Genomic DNA, 17,696 nt, shown 5'->3' with positions numbered 1-17,696 from the left:
CCTTGGATACTCGGATGACCTCCTGACATCACTGCACACACACCGCTAGATACTCACCTGTCCCCCCCGACGCTGTCCCTGGCGATGCTCCAGCTTCCAGATCCTCGGTGCAGTGCATATTCAATGAGTACAATGAGCTGGAGTCGGAAGCAAGTGACCGCAGCACCGAAGACAGCAGGACTAGAAGCAGATGAGTATAGAAAATTAATTTGTCACACATGTTTTCTCAGGTACGTGTTACACTGATGTCACACGGATCACATCAGTGTGTGGTATGTGTGACACCCGTGCTGGCGGAGAAAAAAAAATTACGCATGCAGGGAAACGTGGGGCCATACGGTCCGTGTGAGTCGCACCATAGAGTAACATGGGTACGTGTGACATCAGTTTTTAACACTGATGCCACACGAACCTGAAACACTGTCTGAAACCAGCCTAAATCTGTTAGTGAGCACTTCTCCTTTGCTGAGATAATCCAACCACCTCGCAGGTGTGGCATGTCAAGATGCTGATTTAGACAGCATGATTATTGCACAGGTGTGCCTTAGGCTGGCCACAGCAAAAGGACACTTTTAAAATGTGCAGTTTTAGGGTCTGTGCACATGATCAGGACCTGCTGTGTCTTGGACCTGGTGGGTCCTGACCTGCAGGGCCGAGAGTCTCCTGTGCAGGAGACCGCAGCTCCCCGTGCCTACGATCAGGGTTCGGGCCATTGCGGTCTTTCTCTGTTCTCCCTGCTGAGAACGCTTGCTGCTCCGCAGCAAAGAGTTTACATGTTTGCAGCTCGGGAAGCCGCACCGCAGGTCATTGGCACATGCAGTACCCTTACAGTTTTGTTTGGGGGGGGGGGGGGGGGGGAGGAGTCAGAAAACTAGTTTGTATCTTATGTGACCACCATTTGTCTCACGCAGTGCAACACATCTCCTTTGCATAGAGTTGATCAGGTTGTTAATTGAGATTTGAGAGTAAAAGACCTTTTGCGTACAGCAATATAGTCTTAGATCTTTAAGATCAGCTCATGAAAAATGGGAGCAAAAATCAGTGTTGCATTTTTTTCATGTTTGTTGTATTTTGTATGACATTCATGATTAAGTACTGCACCAAGTGCATGAAATGAATTAGTTGGTGACATATTGCAACACCTATCCTTTCTTCAAGATCAACTTCTTTTGTACAGCCAGCCTGGATGGAGAGTGATGCTCAATTTGTCTCTTCTGCATTCTCTGTAGGTGTTGGGTTCATATCAGGAGATACTTGGCCACCAAATCACTTTCACCCTGTTATGCTTCAGAAATAGAACAGTGCCTTTTACATGTGTGTTTTGGATCATTGCTATGTGATAAAAGTTCATCTCCACCAAGCGCACGGAATGATGGGAGCATCTTCTTTCACTCTAGAGCAGAAAATCTTTTATTTCATGATGCTATCAATGAAATGCAGCACTCATGCAGCCTCACATAAGGGCACTGCCACCACCATGTCTCACTGTAGGCATCATGCAGTTTTCTTTGTACTCCTCACCTTTGCGTATGTATGTATGTATGTATGTATGTATGTATGTATGTATGTATGTATGTATGTATCTCACAAAAAATATAAATTCAAGAGTAAATTAAGACTGTTAGATTTTTGAATCCTATAATGAAAAACAAACGGAACTGCAGCCACTTCACAGATGTCTAGGCCGACCATGGAAGTTATGAGAACATCTTTTGATCAGAAAGATTGAAGAATTGACATACAAGTTCACTACAGTTAGCAATAAAGAAGTAGAAAGCCAAACTGGGGTGAATGTTTCCCCATGACTTAATATGAAAAACGCTGCCGTACACCAAGATAAGTGTTTTTGGAACTAAAAGAGGTTAAAGATATCTTTTCTTCTTTTAGTTTCAAAAACACTTATCTTGGTGTATGGCGGTGTTTTCCATATTAAGTCATGGGCAAACATTCACCCCAGTTTGGCTTTCTACTTCTTTATTGCTAACTGTAGTGAACTTGTATGTCAATTCTTCAATCTTTCTGATCAAAAGATGTTCTCATAACTTCCATGGTCGGCCTAGACATCTGTGAAGTGGCTGCAGTTCCGTTTTGTTAGATTTTTGAATCATATATAATGAAAAACAAAGTCTTAATTTACTCTTGAATTTTTATTTTTTTTCTGGAGATACATACATATATACATACATGCATGCATACATAGTGTACATACATACTTTTACATGGAGGAACATTTAGAAATATTCACTTCTCTTCACAATTGAGGATAATCGAAATACTGGAAGACCTGATAAATAACCCTAATGTCCTAATCATCGTACACTCTCCTGGTATATTCAAGAATTCAGCATTTTAATCCATGCATAAAAATGATAAAAATGCATATAGAATGTCCAGATTAGATTTATTGGCTGAAAATGGCTAATAAAATGCTATATAATTTTTCACCATGCATCTACGATGCTGTTAATATTTAATTACTGATCTATATGTCAAAGGACATGCATCTAAATTAGTCATGTGAATTACATACGGTGACTAAAAATGAAGTGTAGTTTCTTAAGTCTGCGGGTCATGTTCAGCGACTGTCCAGAAAGCTCTACAATCTCTAGACGCCGGCATTCAGTAGATGGAGGAAGCGGATGTAAAAACGCTCTGTAAGGCTAGTTTCACACTTGGGTTGAACGGTATCCGTTGCATTGTGTTGTGTGACGGATGCAACGGATGTGTTGCATATAGCGGCGCATTGGATGCTGCAAAACAACGGAATCCGTTTTTGATTTTTTTTTTTTTTTTTTTTTTAAGTTTTACCGGCGGCAGACTATTGTGATCGATCAGCTGATCGCTCCCAGTAGCCGGCTGCCGGGTGATCAGCTGATCGCTCCCTGCAGCCGGCTGCCGGGTGATCAGCTGATCGCTCCCTGCAGCCGGCCGCCGGGCGATCAGCTGAGCGCTGTCACTTGCCGGCGCCCGGGCATGTGGGCGGGCGCTCAGCTGAGCGCTGTCACTTGCCGGCGCCCGGGCATGCCGGCGTGCGGGCGCTCAGCTGAACGTTCGGCCACCGCGAGCCAAAATTAAAGTTTGTGATTAAAAAAAAAAAGAGCATGCGCAGTGAAATCCAGAGGATTCCGCTGCTCAAAACAACGTTACATGCTGCGTTCCTCCCGCTGGGCGGAAGCAACGGAGCATCGCCCAGCGGAAGTAACGCAGGTCCTTTTGGTACAATCCGTCATCCATACAAGTCTATGGGAAACAGCGGAATCCGTTAACGGATTCCGCTGTTTTCCAAAAGGGCGGATTGTAACGGAAGGAAAACAACGCAAGTGTGAAAGTACCCTAACCTCTCCACATGTGAAACCTCCATGGTGGACATGGAATCGAGTTCTTCACATCCTCAAGAGCTTGAAGGCGGTGTGGCTTTCAAAACATTGCTCAAATATGAAAGATGGGATGGACTCTATTCCACCAGGTTTTATAAAGGATTAGGTCAACTTGCAAATATTCTTTTCTGGAGCTGTAATGGAATAGTGATAATATATTAATGATGATATTGTTCTACAGGGCGGTCGAGACCAAAGTGATAATGTTGATGACTCCCTTGCCAAGCAGGACGCCAAGGTATGTGTGTTTTTGTAAGAACACTCTTCTTAAATAAGTTTAGATCACAGAGAAATGGCTGTATTGTCTTAATTATATTGAAAGGATGGTAAAAACTGGATACATTTTTACATTGTCAAATAGAGGATGTGAAAAGTGGATGTCACAGTAGGATAATCGTGGGCACTGTGTAATACCTTCACTGTTCTCGCTTTATTAAAAGCAGATGTCTTGAGTTTCAGTAGCTGTACCTGTAGGGATCAGCAAATGTTATCACTGGATTCAGTATTTAAGATCTTCATCAACATGTATGGTCTCGACTCCCCTCTTTACCAATCTAATACACAGGCTAAAAAGTGACTTAGTTCAACAATTAGTTTCTGCAGTGTTGATCCAAAAGAAAAACTACCTCCTTTAAGAATGTAGCTATTATACTGGTCAGAGGGTTTTCAAACCTGACAATGGTCTGTCATAAGACTAATTTCTTAGAGGATTACACTACAGTTAAAGTTTGGGGTCGCCCAGACAATTTTGTCTCTCCCTTGAAAATTCACTCTTATTTATCAAATGAGTTGCATAATGAATAGAAAACATAGTCCAGACATTGACTAGGTTAGAAATAATGATTTTTTTCTTGAAATTTTTTTTCAAAAATTTTTTCTCAACATCCATTAGCCTTCTAACAGCAAACACAATGAACCATTAGAACACTGGAGTGGTGGTTGTTGGAAATTGGCCTCTATACAACTATGTAGATTGCATTAAAAATAGACGTGTGTGTGACACCCTGGACTAGTCAGGTCGTCCCAGGCACCCCCTCCCTAAAAAGGTGACAGCAGCCAAACTTAAAACCTGTAGGGTGGTGACAAGGTTTTTATGTCCACACCAGGGTGGTGGAGCCAGGTGGTTGGCTTCTCCCACCGAGAAGTTCACAGGCCTGGAGGTGGGAAAAAGACACAAGTTCTAGAGCAGAGTAGTCTTTGACAGTGAAGGAGAGAGGTTGAGTTCAAGGGCAGACCTGTGACCAGGCCTGCCAATAGTCTACTCAGGTGGCTGGGTTGGAGCCCAGTCACCTCTGGCAAGGAGGCAGACTGTGGTGGACACCTGCAGGAGCTGGGATTACAGCCAGTGGAACCGTAGGGACCGGGGTCGGGCGGTGGCCCTCCGGTATCGAACCGGGCAACCGATTGGAAACCGGAGCACCAGGAGGGGTACTCAGACCCAGTATGAAGCCCCGAACTGACTGTGTCAAGTCAAATCAACTGATTGAGGACTGGACTTAAGGACCTATCCCACACAAGACCTGTTAGAAGACAACAGCCCAACCATACAAGGTAAGGCCACTGCCAAGGCATAGAGACCCAAAGGGCCAGCGTCTGCGGGCAAACAGGGCTCTTCCGACAACCAGCAAGCCGGGGAGCAGACTACCGTTGCTTAGGCATAGGAGTCAAACATTCATACAAAGAGGTGCAGGAGAAAGGTGGAAACCACCAACCTGGTAAGGGGAAGCTGCTGCGGGCCCCGTTCATCATCCCGTTTGGTTTACCAAAGACTCCAGTGTATTGTCATAGTGAGTACACCAGTGCCTTCAGGCCGCGCACCGCACCAGCATCCCGCATGCACCTGTCCCTGCGCCTCAGCACCTCCCTCGGGACCATTACTCCCCTACCCACGGAGGGGTCAACACCAAGCTGCGGAACACCGTCCCCGGGAGGCCTAGTTAACGGCAGCGATGGTGTCAATCTATTCGCCACAACCCATGGGTGGCGTCACGAACTTACATCTCTTCCAAACCGATGCGGCCCCAGCCGTGGAACTCCCCACCGAAGTCCCTGTGTGTACCGCCAACCCCCTTACAGAGCGACGTGACCCCCGGGTCCGTGAGGAGCTCGAGCCACCCACCGTACGAGCACGGATCCGAGCGGCTAGGCGGTCGCAGCTGAGCCCACGGGGCGGTACATTTGCAGCTAGAATAGTCATTTACCACATTAACAATGTATAGAGTGTATTTGTTTAATGTTGGCTTCATTGAAAAATAAATGTGCTTTCCTTCAAACGTTTAGGGTCACTTACATATTTCCTTATTTTTTAAACTGTAGTGTATATTACAAACTTGCACATTCCCCAAAGTGCAATACAGTAGTATATGCTTTGCACAGTGGGTGAAAGGTGTTATAAGAATGAGTTAAGAATTAAAGAGGTTGTGCATGATTAAGAGAAATGACCACAAGTGATCATTGAGGTTAGTGATTGTCTGCAGTGGTCACATGTGTACATGGGACATTAATTATTGCTGCAGCACAGTAAACTGGGATCGGCTGGAGATGCTGTTATGGAGGGGCTGTAGTGACGGAAAAATGAATTAACCAAGTATTGCTTACCTAATCTCCCAACCAGTTTTTGTGGTAAAATATATGATGGACATGTCTATCTATCAATCTGTCGTGGCCAAAAGTGATAGCACCCTCACAATTGTTCCAGAAAGAAGTTTCTCCCAGAAAATTATTGCAATTGCACATGTTTATTTCCTTTTTGTGTTTATTGGAACAACACAAAAAAAAGGCAAATTAGACATTTATTTAGCACAAAGCTTAAAAAATGGGCAGGACAAAATTGCCACCCTCCACTTAATATTTGGTTGCACACTTTTTTTGGAATTCAGTTTTCACCTCCTTTCTGTGCACCATGTGTGGCGACCTGGACAAGCCAGGACGTCACAGGTACTGCAACAACACACCCCACACCCCGGCTAGGCACATCTAGGTCAAACAAAAATCCTTGTTGCCTCCCTCCAGGGGCTGATGTTCACACCAGGGGGTGGAGCCAGGCGGTTGGCCCCACCCACCGAGGAGTTCAGTCCTGGAGGCGGGAAAAGGGAGTCAGATGAGTTTTGAGTTTGGAGTTTGAGGAGTGAAGTGGTGGTAGTAGAGGAGTCTGACCGGGTGCGTGGCCCGGGCACATACAGCAAGGTTGGCAGACGGTGGTGACCGTCTGCAGGAGGGGCTGATTCACGTGAACCGTAAGGACTGGGGACGGGCGGTGGCCCGCCGGTACCGGATCGGGGAGCGAAGAGAAGCCAGCACCATTCGGCAGGGCTTACGGACCCCGACCAGGCTAGGAGTCACCGTAAAACCGGTCAAATCCGTTAGCGAAGGGAACCTCCGGGGTTTCCCAGCAGTCAAGACCCGATTGAAGGCAACCGCTCAAACTGGGAAGGGAAATACAGTCACCGCCAAGGCTACAGTTCCCAGGGCCAGAGCCTGCGGGCAAAAGGGGCTCTCTCAGCATCCATCCAAGCTGGGGAGCGGCTTACCGGTGGGAAGCCACCAGAACCGAGAACATAATACAGGCGCAGGGAAAGGCAGTCACCACCAACCTACCGGGGGAGGAACAACCGCAGCCGTCTGTGGGACCCGTCCATCCAGCCGTTTGTTTTACCGGAGACTTTGCATTCATCATTGGCTGAGTGAGTACCACTGTGCCGTGCGGCACCGCGCTGCCCCCGCGACCCTGCACCTCACCAGGCCCCGTAACCCGCCTGCCTGCCAAGGGACAACCAATCCCCCTACCCACGGAGGGGAAGAACAACATCGAAGCTGCTCCCTGTCATCGCTCCCGGGATCCCCGTCCAGAGCAGCGGTGGTGTCACAACCTCACCACAACCGCGGGTGGCGTCACGGACAATAAATCCCCAAAACCATTCCCCTTTTCACTCACGGGCGAGGAGCGCCGCTCGAGTCCCCGAATCAGGCCCACCGCTCGAGCCACCGAGCAGCAAGCGAAGCAGCAGCAGCGCCGGACCCGAGCGTGGTGAGCGCAGCGTCCCCTCCCCGCCCGCGACACATGCTTAGACACACAATGCAAAGATTGAGTCAACTTCTCCCCCTTGTATTTAGTTTAGGTGTGATTTTCATATTGCCCACACTTGTTACTTGCCACAGGTGAGTTTTGTTTGAAGCATGTGATGCTCATTCAAAGTTGTTCAACCACCATTTTGGAAAGGTTCAAACAACTTCGTGAGGCGACCCACTTTTGGGGTTTGGGGTGAATTTATGTCCCAGTTTGCGTGTTTTTTTTTTTTTTTTTTCGGAACAGCACAACAAAGGAAATACATGTGTAAATGCAATATGAAACATATATTGATTCCATGGTGGTGTACATGACAACAGTTTTACATACAAATATATAAATTACAGAGACACAGGTACAGAAAGGAGAGGGCCCTGCCCTCACAAGCTTAGTCTACAGGATACTGGGAGGGGGGCAGTAGGTTGGCTGTAGCAGCTCTACTGGCGGTGAGGTGGCAGTGAGGCCACTGCAGGCTGTAAGATTTCTTTAGTAGATGTGTTTTCAAGTTCCACCTGAAGGTTCTAAATGTAGTGATTGGACATGTTGGGGAACAGAATCCCAGAGTATAGGGGATACTTGAAGTCTCGAAGGCGATTTAGGCTGAGGAATGTACAACTGTGGAGGCGAGAAGCTGGTTTTGGAAGCATCGGAGATGACGTGCGAGAAGATATCGGGTGATTAGCTCAGAGGTCTATGGACGAGACGGATGATGAATGGCTTTTGTAGGTCAATGATCATGGAATGCTCCTTTTATAAAACAGCAGGTAGAATTTCTAAAGCCTCATTTTAATAATATGAGCTCAACATCAGTAAAAGATACTCAACGTAAGCAGATAATATCTACATATTGACTGAAATGTGTGTTTAACCTTTTCAAATCATTCCCTAGTGTTAGTCCCTGTCAGAACTGCAAAGTCTAAAATAAACTGCAGGTTTCACATGGATAATTCCGAGCCGTCTGCAGAACGTCTGAGACGTATGAAGGGTTTGTGGAGACAGCGGGATTCGGCCCTTTATGTTCTGCTTTAAAAAAAAAAAAATCAATTTCTGACTTTTTTTTTTTTTTTTGCTACCATATTTTCCGCCATTGTTTTTCCACTGTGCTTATTCCCCTGTTACATCACTGTACAGACACACGCTGAGCTTTCCCCATCGCAAGGAATTCTGCTCACAATTCTACAGCTTCCTCAGAAGACGCTGCCTTCCTTTCAGCTCAGGCCATGCTTTGTATTTGTACGTCTTTTAACACCTCAGGTTTATCTGTAGATTGTGAATGTCATAGCAGGTCTTTTTTTTTTTTTTCCCAAGCGTCATTGTCTTTGGGAAGAGATTTCCTATTTTCGGAGATTTCTATCACAGCTGTCATCAAGCAATATAATGGAAACCAATAATGTCTGCTGAGCTCATGTTAATTCTGCTATTAAATATTTATCAGTTTATTTTCCTGTAACTTCTGCTCTTCCACTGAGGGAATATTTATACATGTCTGTAATCGGCATCTATGTATACAATGCATCTGTTTCGTTCTGTCATTATATCTATTGTAGGGTATTTCCTGGTCTGGAATATTGCTGTCTTATCAAATTTTTTTTTTTTTTTGGTTGCTTGTGGGGTCTGACTCCCGACACCCCTTTGTCACATCTCTTCCGGGACCTGCTGTTGTCATCGGGCGCTGCCATATTTATTCTGTGGATAGCACTGGTGAAGGACTGTCCAGACCAGTAACTGACTGATGCCAATTCTGCTTTGCCCTGCAGTATGGACGGGTCTTATTTCCAACTGTTATCAGCTTCCAGTTTGGCCAATTGGAAAGTGCCACACCCTAGTAAATCTCCCAACTTACTGCTGATAGCTGCCAGATAGTTTGTTCTTACTCTGGTTTGTTGCTGCTCCTCAACTCCTACTTTGTTTATTGGTTCTCTGTTCTGACCTCAGACCGTTTTACTTACTAATATTGTGTCGCGGGCAGGGAGGTACGCTGCTGCGCTCGATAATGCTCAGGTCCGGCGCTGCTGCGACTGCTGCTCGGTGGCTCGAGCGGTGGGCCGGATCCGGGGACTCGAGCGGCGTTCCTCACCCGTGAGTGAAAAGGGTGGTTGGTTTGGGGGATTTAGTCCGTGACGCCACCCACGGGTTGTGGTGAAGGTAGCCACCACCGCTGCTGGTGACGGGGATCCCAGGAGCGATGGTAGGGAGCAGCTGGGATGTTGTTTTCCCCCTCCGTGGGTAGGGGTCGGTGGGCCCGGTGGTGTGACGGGGAGGCAGGGTTGGTGAGGTGCAGGGTTGCAGGGACAGCGCGGCGCGGTGCCGGATGGCATGAGTGTAATCACTCAGTAAGAGATGCACAAAGGCCTCGGTAAAGCAAACGGCTGGATGGACGGGTCCCGCAGCCGGCTCCAGTGTCTCTCCCCAGACAGGTGATGGCGGCTGTCTTTCCCTGCACCTTTTGTGTACTTATTTGACTACTATGGATCCCCAACAGTAGTCCGCTCCCCAGTGTATGGATGCCGGAGGAGCCTGTTTGCCCGCAGGCGCTGGCCCTTGGGTCTCTAGCCTTAGGCGGTAGCTGTATACCCTCACGGTGTGGGCGGTTGCTTTCTATCGGGTCTTTGGCTGTTAGGAAACCCCTGGGTTTCCTGTCACTCGGATTTGACTGACGGCGACTCCAAGCCTGGTCGGGGTCCGATGGCCCTGCCTGTGTGTGCTGGCTTCACTTCGCTCCCCGGTCGGTACCAGCGGGCCAACGCTTGACCCCAGTCCTACGGTTCCGCATTGCTTCACCACTCCTGCAGACGGCCACCACCGTCTGCCAACCTTGCTGTCAGTGCCTGGGCCACAAACCCAGACACTCTTCACTTCGACCTCTCCCACTGAACTCCTGAACTCAACTGTCACTTTTCCCGCCTCCAGGCCTGTGAACTCCTTGGTGGGTGGGGCCAACTGCTTGGCTCCACCCCACCTGGTGTGGACATCCGACCCTGGAGGGAGGCAATAAGGGTTTTGTGTTTGGCTAATGTTACTGTCTAATGGGGGTGTGGGTGTTTTGAGTGTTACCTGTGACGACCTGGCTAGTCCAGGGCGCCACATTTGCATCCTCTTATTTATTGTACGTATACTGACAGCCTGGTTTTAACTCTGTGACCTGACCGCTCCGGTCAGCCGGCAGTACCAACCAGTAGCATTCATAGACTCTCCAGGGTTTGACCCATTTGAGGAAGTCTGTGATGCCCCTGAACTAGTCAGGGTGTCACAGGGTATTGCACTCTCTATCCTTTGGTGTAGGACTCAACCCTCATGGTTCTGGGATCCTGACTTTTGGTATTGCTCAATCAGCGTTCAAATCCTAGTACCTTACACCACACCCTGTCAGGCACACCAGTGGGCGGTCTAGTTGGAATAGGGCCACCCGCCTAGGGGTCAGACAGACTGGTGGGAGGGACTTAGGTCAGTTCAGTGTCAGCTTTCAGTCAGAGAGGAGCTGAAGTGGCAGCTTCTGAGGAGCTGGGAGAGGAGTTGAGTTGTAGCCCTCAGAGTGAGGAGCTAAGGGGAATTGGAGCTCCCTGGGAGACGTTAGCTAGGTCGCAGACAGTGGTCTGGGACCAGAGTCAGAGACCCGGTCGCAGGTTATTGAAGAAAGAAGCCAGACTTGGTTTTGGAGAACGGTTGGCACCGGAGTACCTAATAACCAAACCGGTACAGAGCACAGCAGGGTACTGGACCCTAGATCAGGGCGTAGCTTCACACAACCTGATTATTAACCTGTGGAGGATAGTATCTCTATGAACTGTCCCCAAGAGCTCAGAGATCGAAGGCATCAACACAATAAGGGGGATAGGGCTTTCCAACCCATGCAGCCCATTGAAATCGCAAGTGTCAGCAATCGAGAGCACAGCTCCTCTACCTACGCATAGGGAGCGGGACCCTGAAAGCTTCAGGCCGAGGGGTCACACAGAACATCTAACACTAGTGCATGGAGGCAAGGTAGCGACCACCCGCAACACCAAAGGGAGCGGACTCCCAGACGAGCTCCCCCACAGAGGTAGCGGCACCCAGAGACTTGGTTTACCTTTGTGTCAGTCTGCTTTGCAGTCGCATCAATACCAACACTGCCTGAGTGAGTACGTGGTCCTCCCCTGCTTCCAACCAGCGCTGCGGTCCCCTACATTTCCACCATCCTACGCGAGGAGGGGACTTCATCTGGCTGCCCCACTCCATCTCCCCCAGGTACTCCCATCGGCAGCGGCGGTAGTCCTCTTACCGCGAACCACGGGTGGCGTCACAAACTCTTATCCCCTGTAAATACATGAGTAATGCTCAGTCCTGTGCGAGCAACTTGCAGTGTTTGTTTGGTTCACAATTGGGGTAAAATCATCGTGATCTGATGTAGTGTGCGTGCACTCACACTCACACACTCTAAAAAAACCTCGCCCACCCTCCCCCGGAAGTGTTCTGCTTATGGCTAGAGCATGTGGATGGAGACACTAAATGCCCAATTACAAATTTCCAATGAGGTTCGGATCAAGTTGGGGTCACAAACCGAACCTTAGCTAAGATCGAATGCGTCCTCTGAACCAAATCTCCAAGGGTTCACTCATCTCTACTGCCACGTGACCACTGACACAGTCCCATAAAACACACCAAACCACTAAATGAAGATGTACAAGAGGAAAAAATATTGGCACATCCAACGTAAAATTTCTTTAAAGAAATTATTTTACGTTGGATGTGCCGATATTTTTTCCTCTTATTCAAGTTATAGTCCACCTGGCGGACTTCATATTGTTGCACTCCATGGATGTGTGGTGACCTATTCCATTGGGCGTGTCAAGCTTTCCTCCACTTAGTCTGTTGTTAAATGAAGTTGTATCCTTTTACTTTGGCATACCTCATACCTTAGATTTCGGCTGTGCTTGCTACTTTACTCAACCCAATTGACCTACAATACGAGGTATGTCTACAACTGCATGGTGCTGTGGCTGAATAACCCGTAGCGTGGCCTTGGCTCATCCATATAGTTGAAGGGATGTATGTCACTATTGTTTTACATGGATGCTCTATCAGGGTAGGTTGCAACTACAGCCGTTGAAGACCTAAAAAAACTCAGCTCTATCATCTAACAACTAGTTGCTGTCAGCACTGTGTACAGCTGATCGGGGGGTGCCGGGTATCGCACCTCCATCAATCTGCTTATTGATAATATATCCTAAAAGTAGTGCAGCAAACCTTTTAAATGGCAAGGAATTTAGCCACCATGGTTCAGATATTAATTTACCCAAATGGAGATGGACCATTCATTTAAATTATCTAAACACATGGAGCATAGTAAATGTCATTCTATTAAATGCACAAAAAATTTAATTTACCAACAACTTCTCCCATAATCTCCCCTCTTTATCTTTCACCCTATTTTGTCTCATATTGCAGTATAACATTGAGAAATCCTGTATATGAAGAGATCTGTGTCTCAGGAGCTCAGGCATTTCCTCCTTACTCCCCTGTGTTTAGCAGTAAGACAACCACCTGCGGCAGAAGTCTCCATGCGAGACTGTAACTGAGAATAAAGCTTGTTTCCAAATCTGTTGGCTAATTCTCACAACCATATAGAGACTGTTTGTTTGTTTTTCTTTTTGTAATTTTTTTTTTTTTTTCCCCCATTCTTATTCCAGTGCAAATTTGTGCAGTTAATGCAGAATGAATCGCCACCATGAGCATACGATGAATATGATGCTGGTGGTTTTGGTTAGGGGTCTTGAAAGTTTAAGGATGTTGCAGAATATGTGCAGACTACAGACTAGACTAGCCAACTGTGAGGGCAACCTTATTTAAAGAAAAAAAAATGTAAATATTCATGTCTAGGTTCATTGGTTTAATTACAAAAATTATTTGCTTGGTCATTATATGATAAAACATTCCACTCTTAAATGCGACCAGTCACCAGGTTTTTCCCTTCTGAGCTGCGGCCACCACCAGTGATCCCTTATATACTGCATTCTAGAATACTGTATATAAGAGCCCAGGTCGCTCTGTATAATGTAAAAAAGACCCTTATTATACTCGCCTAGGGGGCGGTTCGGTCCGATGGGTGTTGCTGCTCTCTGTCCGGCATGTCCTCAATCTTGTGTGATTGACGTCCTCATGTCCAGCCCTGTGTGTATGACGTGTCCTGCATCATTCCCACAGGGCTTCCATTGCGCTCCTGCACAGGCGCACTTTGATCTGCCAGGCTGAGGACAGATCAAATTATTGTAGTGCGTGCGGGCTATGACAACTTCTCGCGCCTGCGCATAACAGTACATTGCTTTGCCCTCGGCTGGGAGATCAAAGTCCACCTGTGCTAGAGTGCAATGGAGTGAATGATGCAGGACACATCATGCACACAGAGCTGGGTAAGAGGACTGTGATCCCACAAGATTGAGAAGGTGCTGGACCGAGAGAAGCGACACCCATCAGACCGGATTGCCCAATAGGTGAGTATAATAAAGGCATTTATGTTATACACATGTGGCGCCCTGGACTAGCCAGGTCGTCACAGGGACTACAACATGACACCCCCACCCCGAGATAGGCACATCGGTCACACAGATCCTTGTTGCCCCCCTCCAGGGGCTGATGTCCACACCAGGTGGGGTGGAGCCAGGCAGTTGGCCCCACCCACTGAGGAGTTCACAGTCCTGGAGGCGGGAAAGGAAGTTAAGCTCGGGCAAAGCTCGAGTGCAGTGAGGGAAGTGGTAGGAGAGGAGCAAACTGACTTTGTCCGGGTACCGAGAGCAAGGTTGGCAGATGGTGGTGGCCGTCTGCAGGAGAGGCAGATCAACACGGAACCGTAGGACCGGGGATGGGCGGTGGCCCGCCGTTACCGAACCGGGGAGCGAAGTGAAGCCAGCACAAACCGGCAGGGCCTGCGGACCCCGACCAGGCTTGGAGTCGCCGTTAAACAGGTCAAATCCATTAGTGACCGAAACCCCAGGGGTTTCCCAAACAGCCAAGACCCAAGTTCCCAGGGCCAGAGCCTGCGGGCAAAAGGGCTCCTCCGGCCCATATACACGCTGGGGAGCAGGTTACTGGTGGGAAGCCATCTGGACCGAAGATACACAAAAGGTGCAGGGAAAGGCAGCCACCACCATCCGTCCGGGAGAAACCACAGCAGCCGGCTGCGGGACCCGTCCATCCAGCCGTTTGTTTTACCAGAGACTTGCATCCATTTGTGACTGAGTGAGTACTACCGTGCCATCCGGTACCGCGCTGCGCAGCCCAAGCGACCCTGCACCTTGCCAACCCTGCCTCCCCGTCACCTCACTGGGCCCCGGGACCACCAACCCCCCCCTACCCACGGAGGGGAGAGAAACATCCCAGCTGCTCCCTGCCATCGCTCCCGGGATCCCCGTCAACAGCAGCGGTGGTGCCCCAACCTCACCACAAACCGTGGGTGGCGTCACGGACCAAATCTCCCAAACCACACTACCCCCTTTTCACTCACGGGCGAGGAGCGCCGCTCGAGTCCCCGGATCCGGCCCACCGCTCGAGCCACCGAGCAGCAGCGGCAGCCGCAGCTCCGGACCCGAGCGTGGTGAGAGCAGCGCCCTCCCCGCCCGCGACACACATATGGGCTCTTATATACAGTATTATGGAATACTGTATACAGTGTGTCCACCCATATCCTGTCCACCGCCATTAATTTGAGAACGGAGGGAGCTATAGGCATAGAAGAGGTGTCTAGGTATAGTAAAGTAGCCATGCGCTACGCAATGAAACCACCTATAGTGCCACCTGCTGGAAAACAGTCAGCACTTTTACCTTGAAAATGGAACGAGAGAGAAAAAAAAGTGAATTACAAAGTTGTAGGGCATCATCCATTCCATACGAATCGACAAATCGACACCTTGCATACAGAAACGGTCATTCCAGTCTGTAAATATAGCACTTATTTTCCCTGTCAGTAGAAAATAGTTTGAGATGACTTTTTTTTTTTTTTTTGTGACGCTTAAACTTGTTGGAAACGTGATAGAAGTTGATATCTTCATACCAGATTTTCCAGGCTGTAGACCTATCCTAATGATTCGTAATGAAATTGATTGTTTTTCTAATATGTCCGTAAAACATATTGCCCTTAGATCTTTTGATAAAGCTGTCCAGAAAAATTAAAAGGTGAAATTGGCAACCCTGGTCCTGACTGACCTGCCTTTTGAATAGGGGGAAAAAAAGTTAATTTGATATCACACCAACATTTCTTATCTTGTTTATAAGTGGTTCAGGAAAACGCTGACCATGACCTCTCCACTCATCTTGTTCCAGGAGCTGTATGAAGCTGGTGAGAAGAAATGGGGAACGGATGAGGTCAAATTTTTGACCATTCTCTGCTCAAGGAACCGGAAACATTTACTTAAAGGTAAAATTAAGTACATCCCATGTAATATGACTTTAGCCTGCATGTCTCCCATCCTGGAACCTTGCCTGTGTTTTAATAGGTTGTTCTAGTGTGTGGTTTTTTAACTGTTTAACACTGCCTGACTACCGTGTTTCCCCGAAAGTAAGACAGTGTCTTACTTTCTTTTTACCCCCAAAAGTGCCACTATGTCTTACTTTCGGGGTATGTCTTATATTGGAAAAAATCCCACAGCAATCGCAGCAAGTCTCCATGCAATGTACCGTATGGGGACTTGCCGCGATTGCGCCCTAAGTGTACCGCAAGTTAAGGAAACTTAACCACCAGCGGCTGCACATGAGGGCACTGAGGCTGTGATTGTGTATGTTGAGCGCTTTGCCGGCGGCATGTCAGGGTGCTCAGCTGAGCGCTCGGCCGCTGTAACTGTACTGTAAAGAGGAAAAAAAATATTTTTTTTTTTTTTTTTTTTTTTTACTACATCTTACTTTCGGGGTACGTCTTACATTAGCCGACCCCCCCCCCCCCCCAAAACCCCCACTACGTCTTACTATCGGGGGTGTCTTACTATCGGGGAAACAGGGTAGTTGTAGTTTAGATTCAGACCAGAGGCACAGCTCCGCAATGGTTTACAGGGTTTTGTTTTTATAGCATTTGTCATACCATAAAAATGACCTGCTAGTTCTCCAAAGCTATATGATAATTATAGCAATAACAAATGTTTTGTGTGGGTTTTTTTTGTTTTTTTAATATAAGTATAGGATAAAATCAAATTCTGGTTGTTTCCACCTTTTTTTTAACCCCACCCCATGATGGCGCTGTTTGAGGATCTTTCTTTTCCATAGCAAATTGAAGTTTTTATTGGTATCAAGTTGGGTTAAATGTGATGTTTTAATTGCTCTTTAACGTCCGTCCTTTTTATGGGAGGTGCAACACAAGAAAAAAGGTATTTTTTCTGTTTTTTTTTTTTTTATTTTGTTTTGTTTTATTGTTTTCCATACAAGATGTAACTTTTTCCAGGTGTGCCGAAGCGGCTACAGTCACGGCTTGCTATGCGTACAGCCGCCACTCGCCGTACAGTGTGCAGTGACTAGCTTCTCCGGCACACGGGTCTATGTCCATGGAGGGGATTTGGAGCTCTGCTGAATTCTCAGCACAATTATTGCACCAGGTCAAAGATAAGTGCAACCATTAAATGGCTTTTCTAGCTTGTGCACACACTTTACCTTACTCTATTATCTGTGCTCTGTCTAGTGTTCGATGAATATAAGAAGATTTCAAAGAAGGAAATTGAGGCCAGTATCAAATCCGAGATGTCTGGTCACTTTGAAGACGCTCTCCTGGCTATCGGTACAGTATTGATCATGCTGAAATCTTTCTATTTCTTGCACATAATGAATGCTATAAACTTGGACTATTTAGTAGTTGAGGTTAACATTTTATTTTTTTAAATTACCTAGCTATGTCAAATAGACGTGCTGAAAGTTGTAGATGCCTGAGGAAGAAACCCAGATGCATGCCAGATGCCATTATCCTTCATATAGGCTTGTGGAAAGCTTGACATGCACATTAGATGGCTATCCTCCGATCAGTGGTTTGGCCAACACTACCATACACCGGAGTGTGTTCTCAGCTGAGTGCTCCTGTGCGCTCTGAGAAAGTGCCCGCCCAACATATCAGCTGATGGCTTAATTCAGGGAGAACAATGTGATTTGCAGTCTGAAATTAATGGTTGGGAGAGATGTCGACTGCACGTATCCAGTTGGACAGTGCCCTCATACACAGTAGCCCATCGGCTGACCCTGACAATATTGGCGGATTCAGCTAATATTAGTCTGTATGAGGGGACCTATAGAGTTTAGTTTTACGTAGA

General features: G+C 47.4%; 1 protein-coding gene across 2 annotated transcripts in view; it reads left to right on the top strand.

The window, feature by feature from the left end:
- ANXA4 (annexin A4) overlaps positions 1-17,696 on the top strand; it is a 132,511-nt gene that overhangs the window by 90,529 nt on the left and 24,286 nt on the right. For both annotated transcript variants that reach the window (XM_075346161.1, XM_075346162.1), the window contains exons 8-10: positions 3,559-3,615; positions 15,736-15,829; positions 17,078-17,173. In XM_075346161.1, the coding sequence (XP_075202276.1) occupies positions 3,559-3,615; positions 15,736-15,829; positions 17,078-17,173 (247 nt within the window). The remainder of the gene's footprint in view (positions 1-3,558; positions 3,616-15,735; positions 15,830-17,077; positions 17,174-17,696) is intronic.

This window comes from Anomaloglossus baeobatrachus, chromosome 4 (genome assembly GCF_048569485.1).
Source record: "Anomaloglossus baeobatrachus isolate aAnoBae1 chromosome 4, aAnoBae1.hap1, whole genome shotgun sequence".
Lineage (NCBI taxonomy): Eukaryota > Metazoa > Chordata > Amphibia > Anura > Aromobatidae > Anomaloglossus > Anomaloglossus baeobatrachus.
The sequence above is the reverse complement of the archived record's forward strand: the minus strand, read 5'-3'. Positions and strand labels throughout refer to the sequence as shown.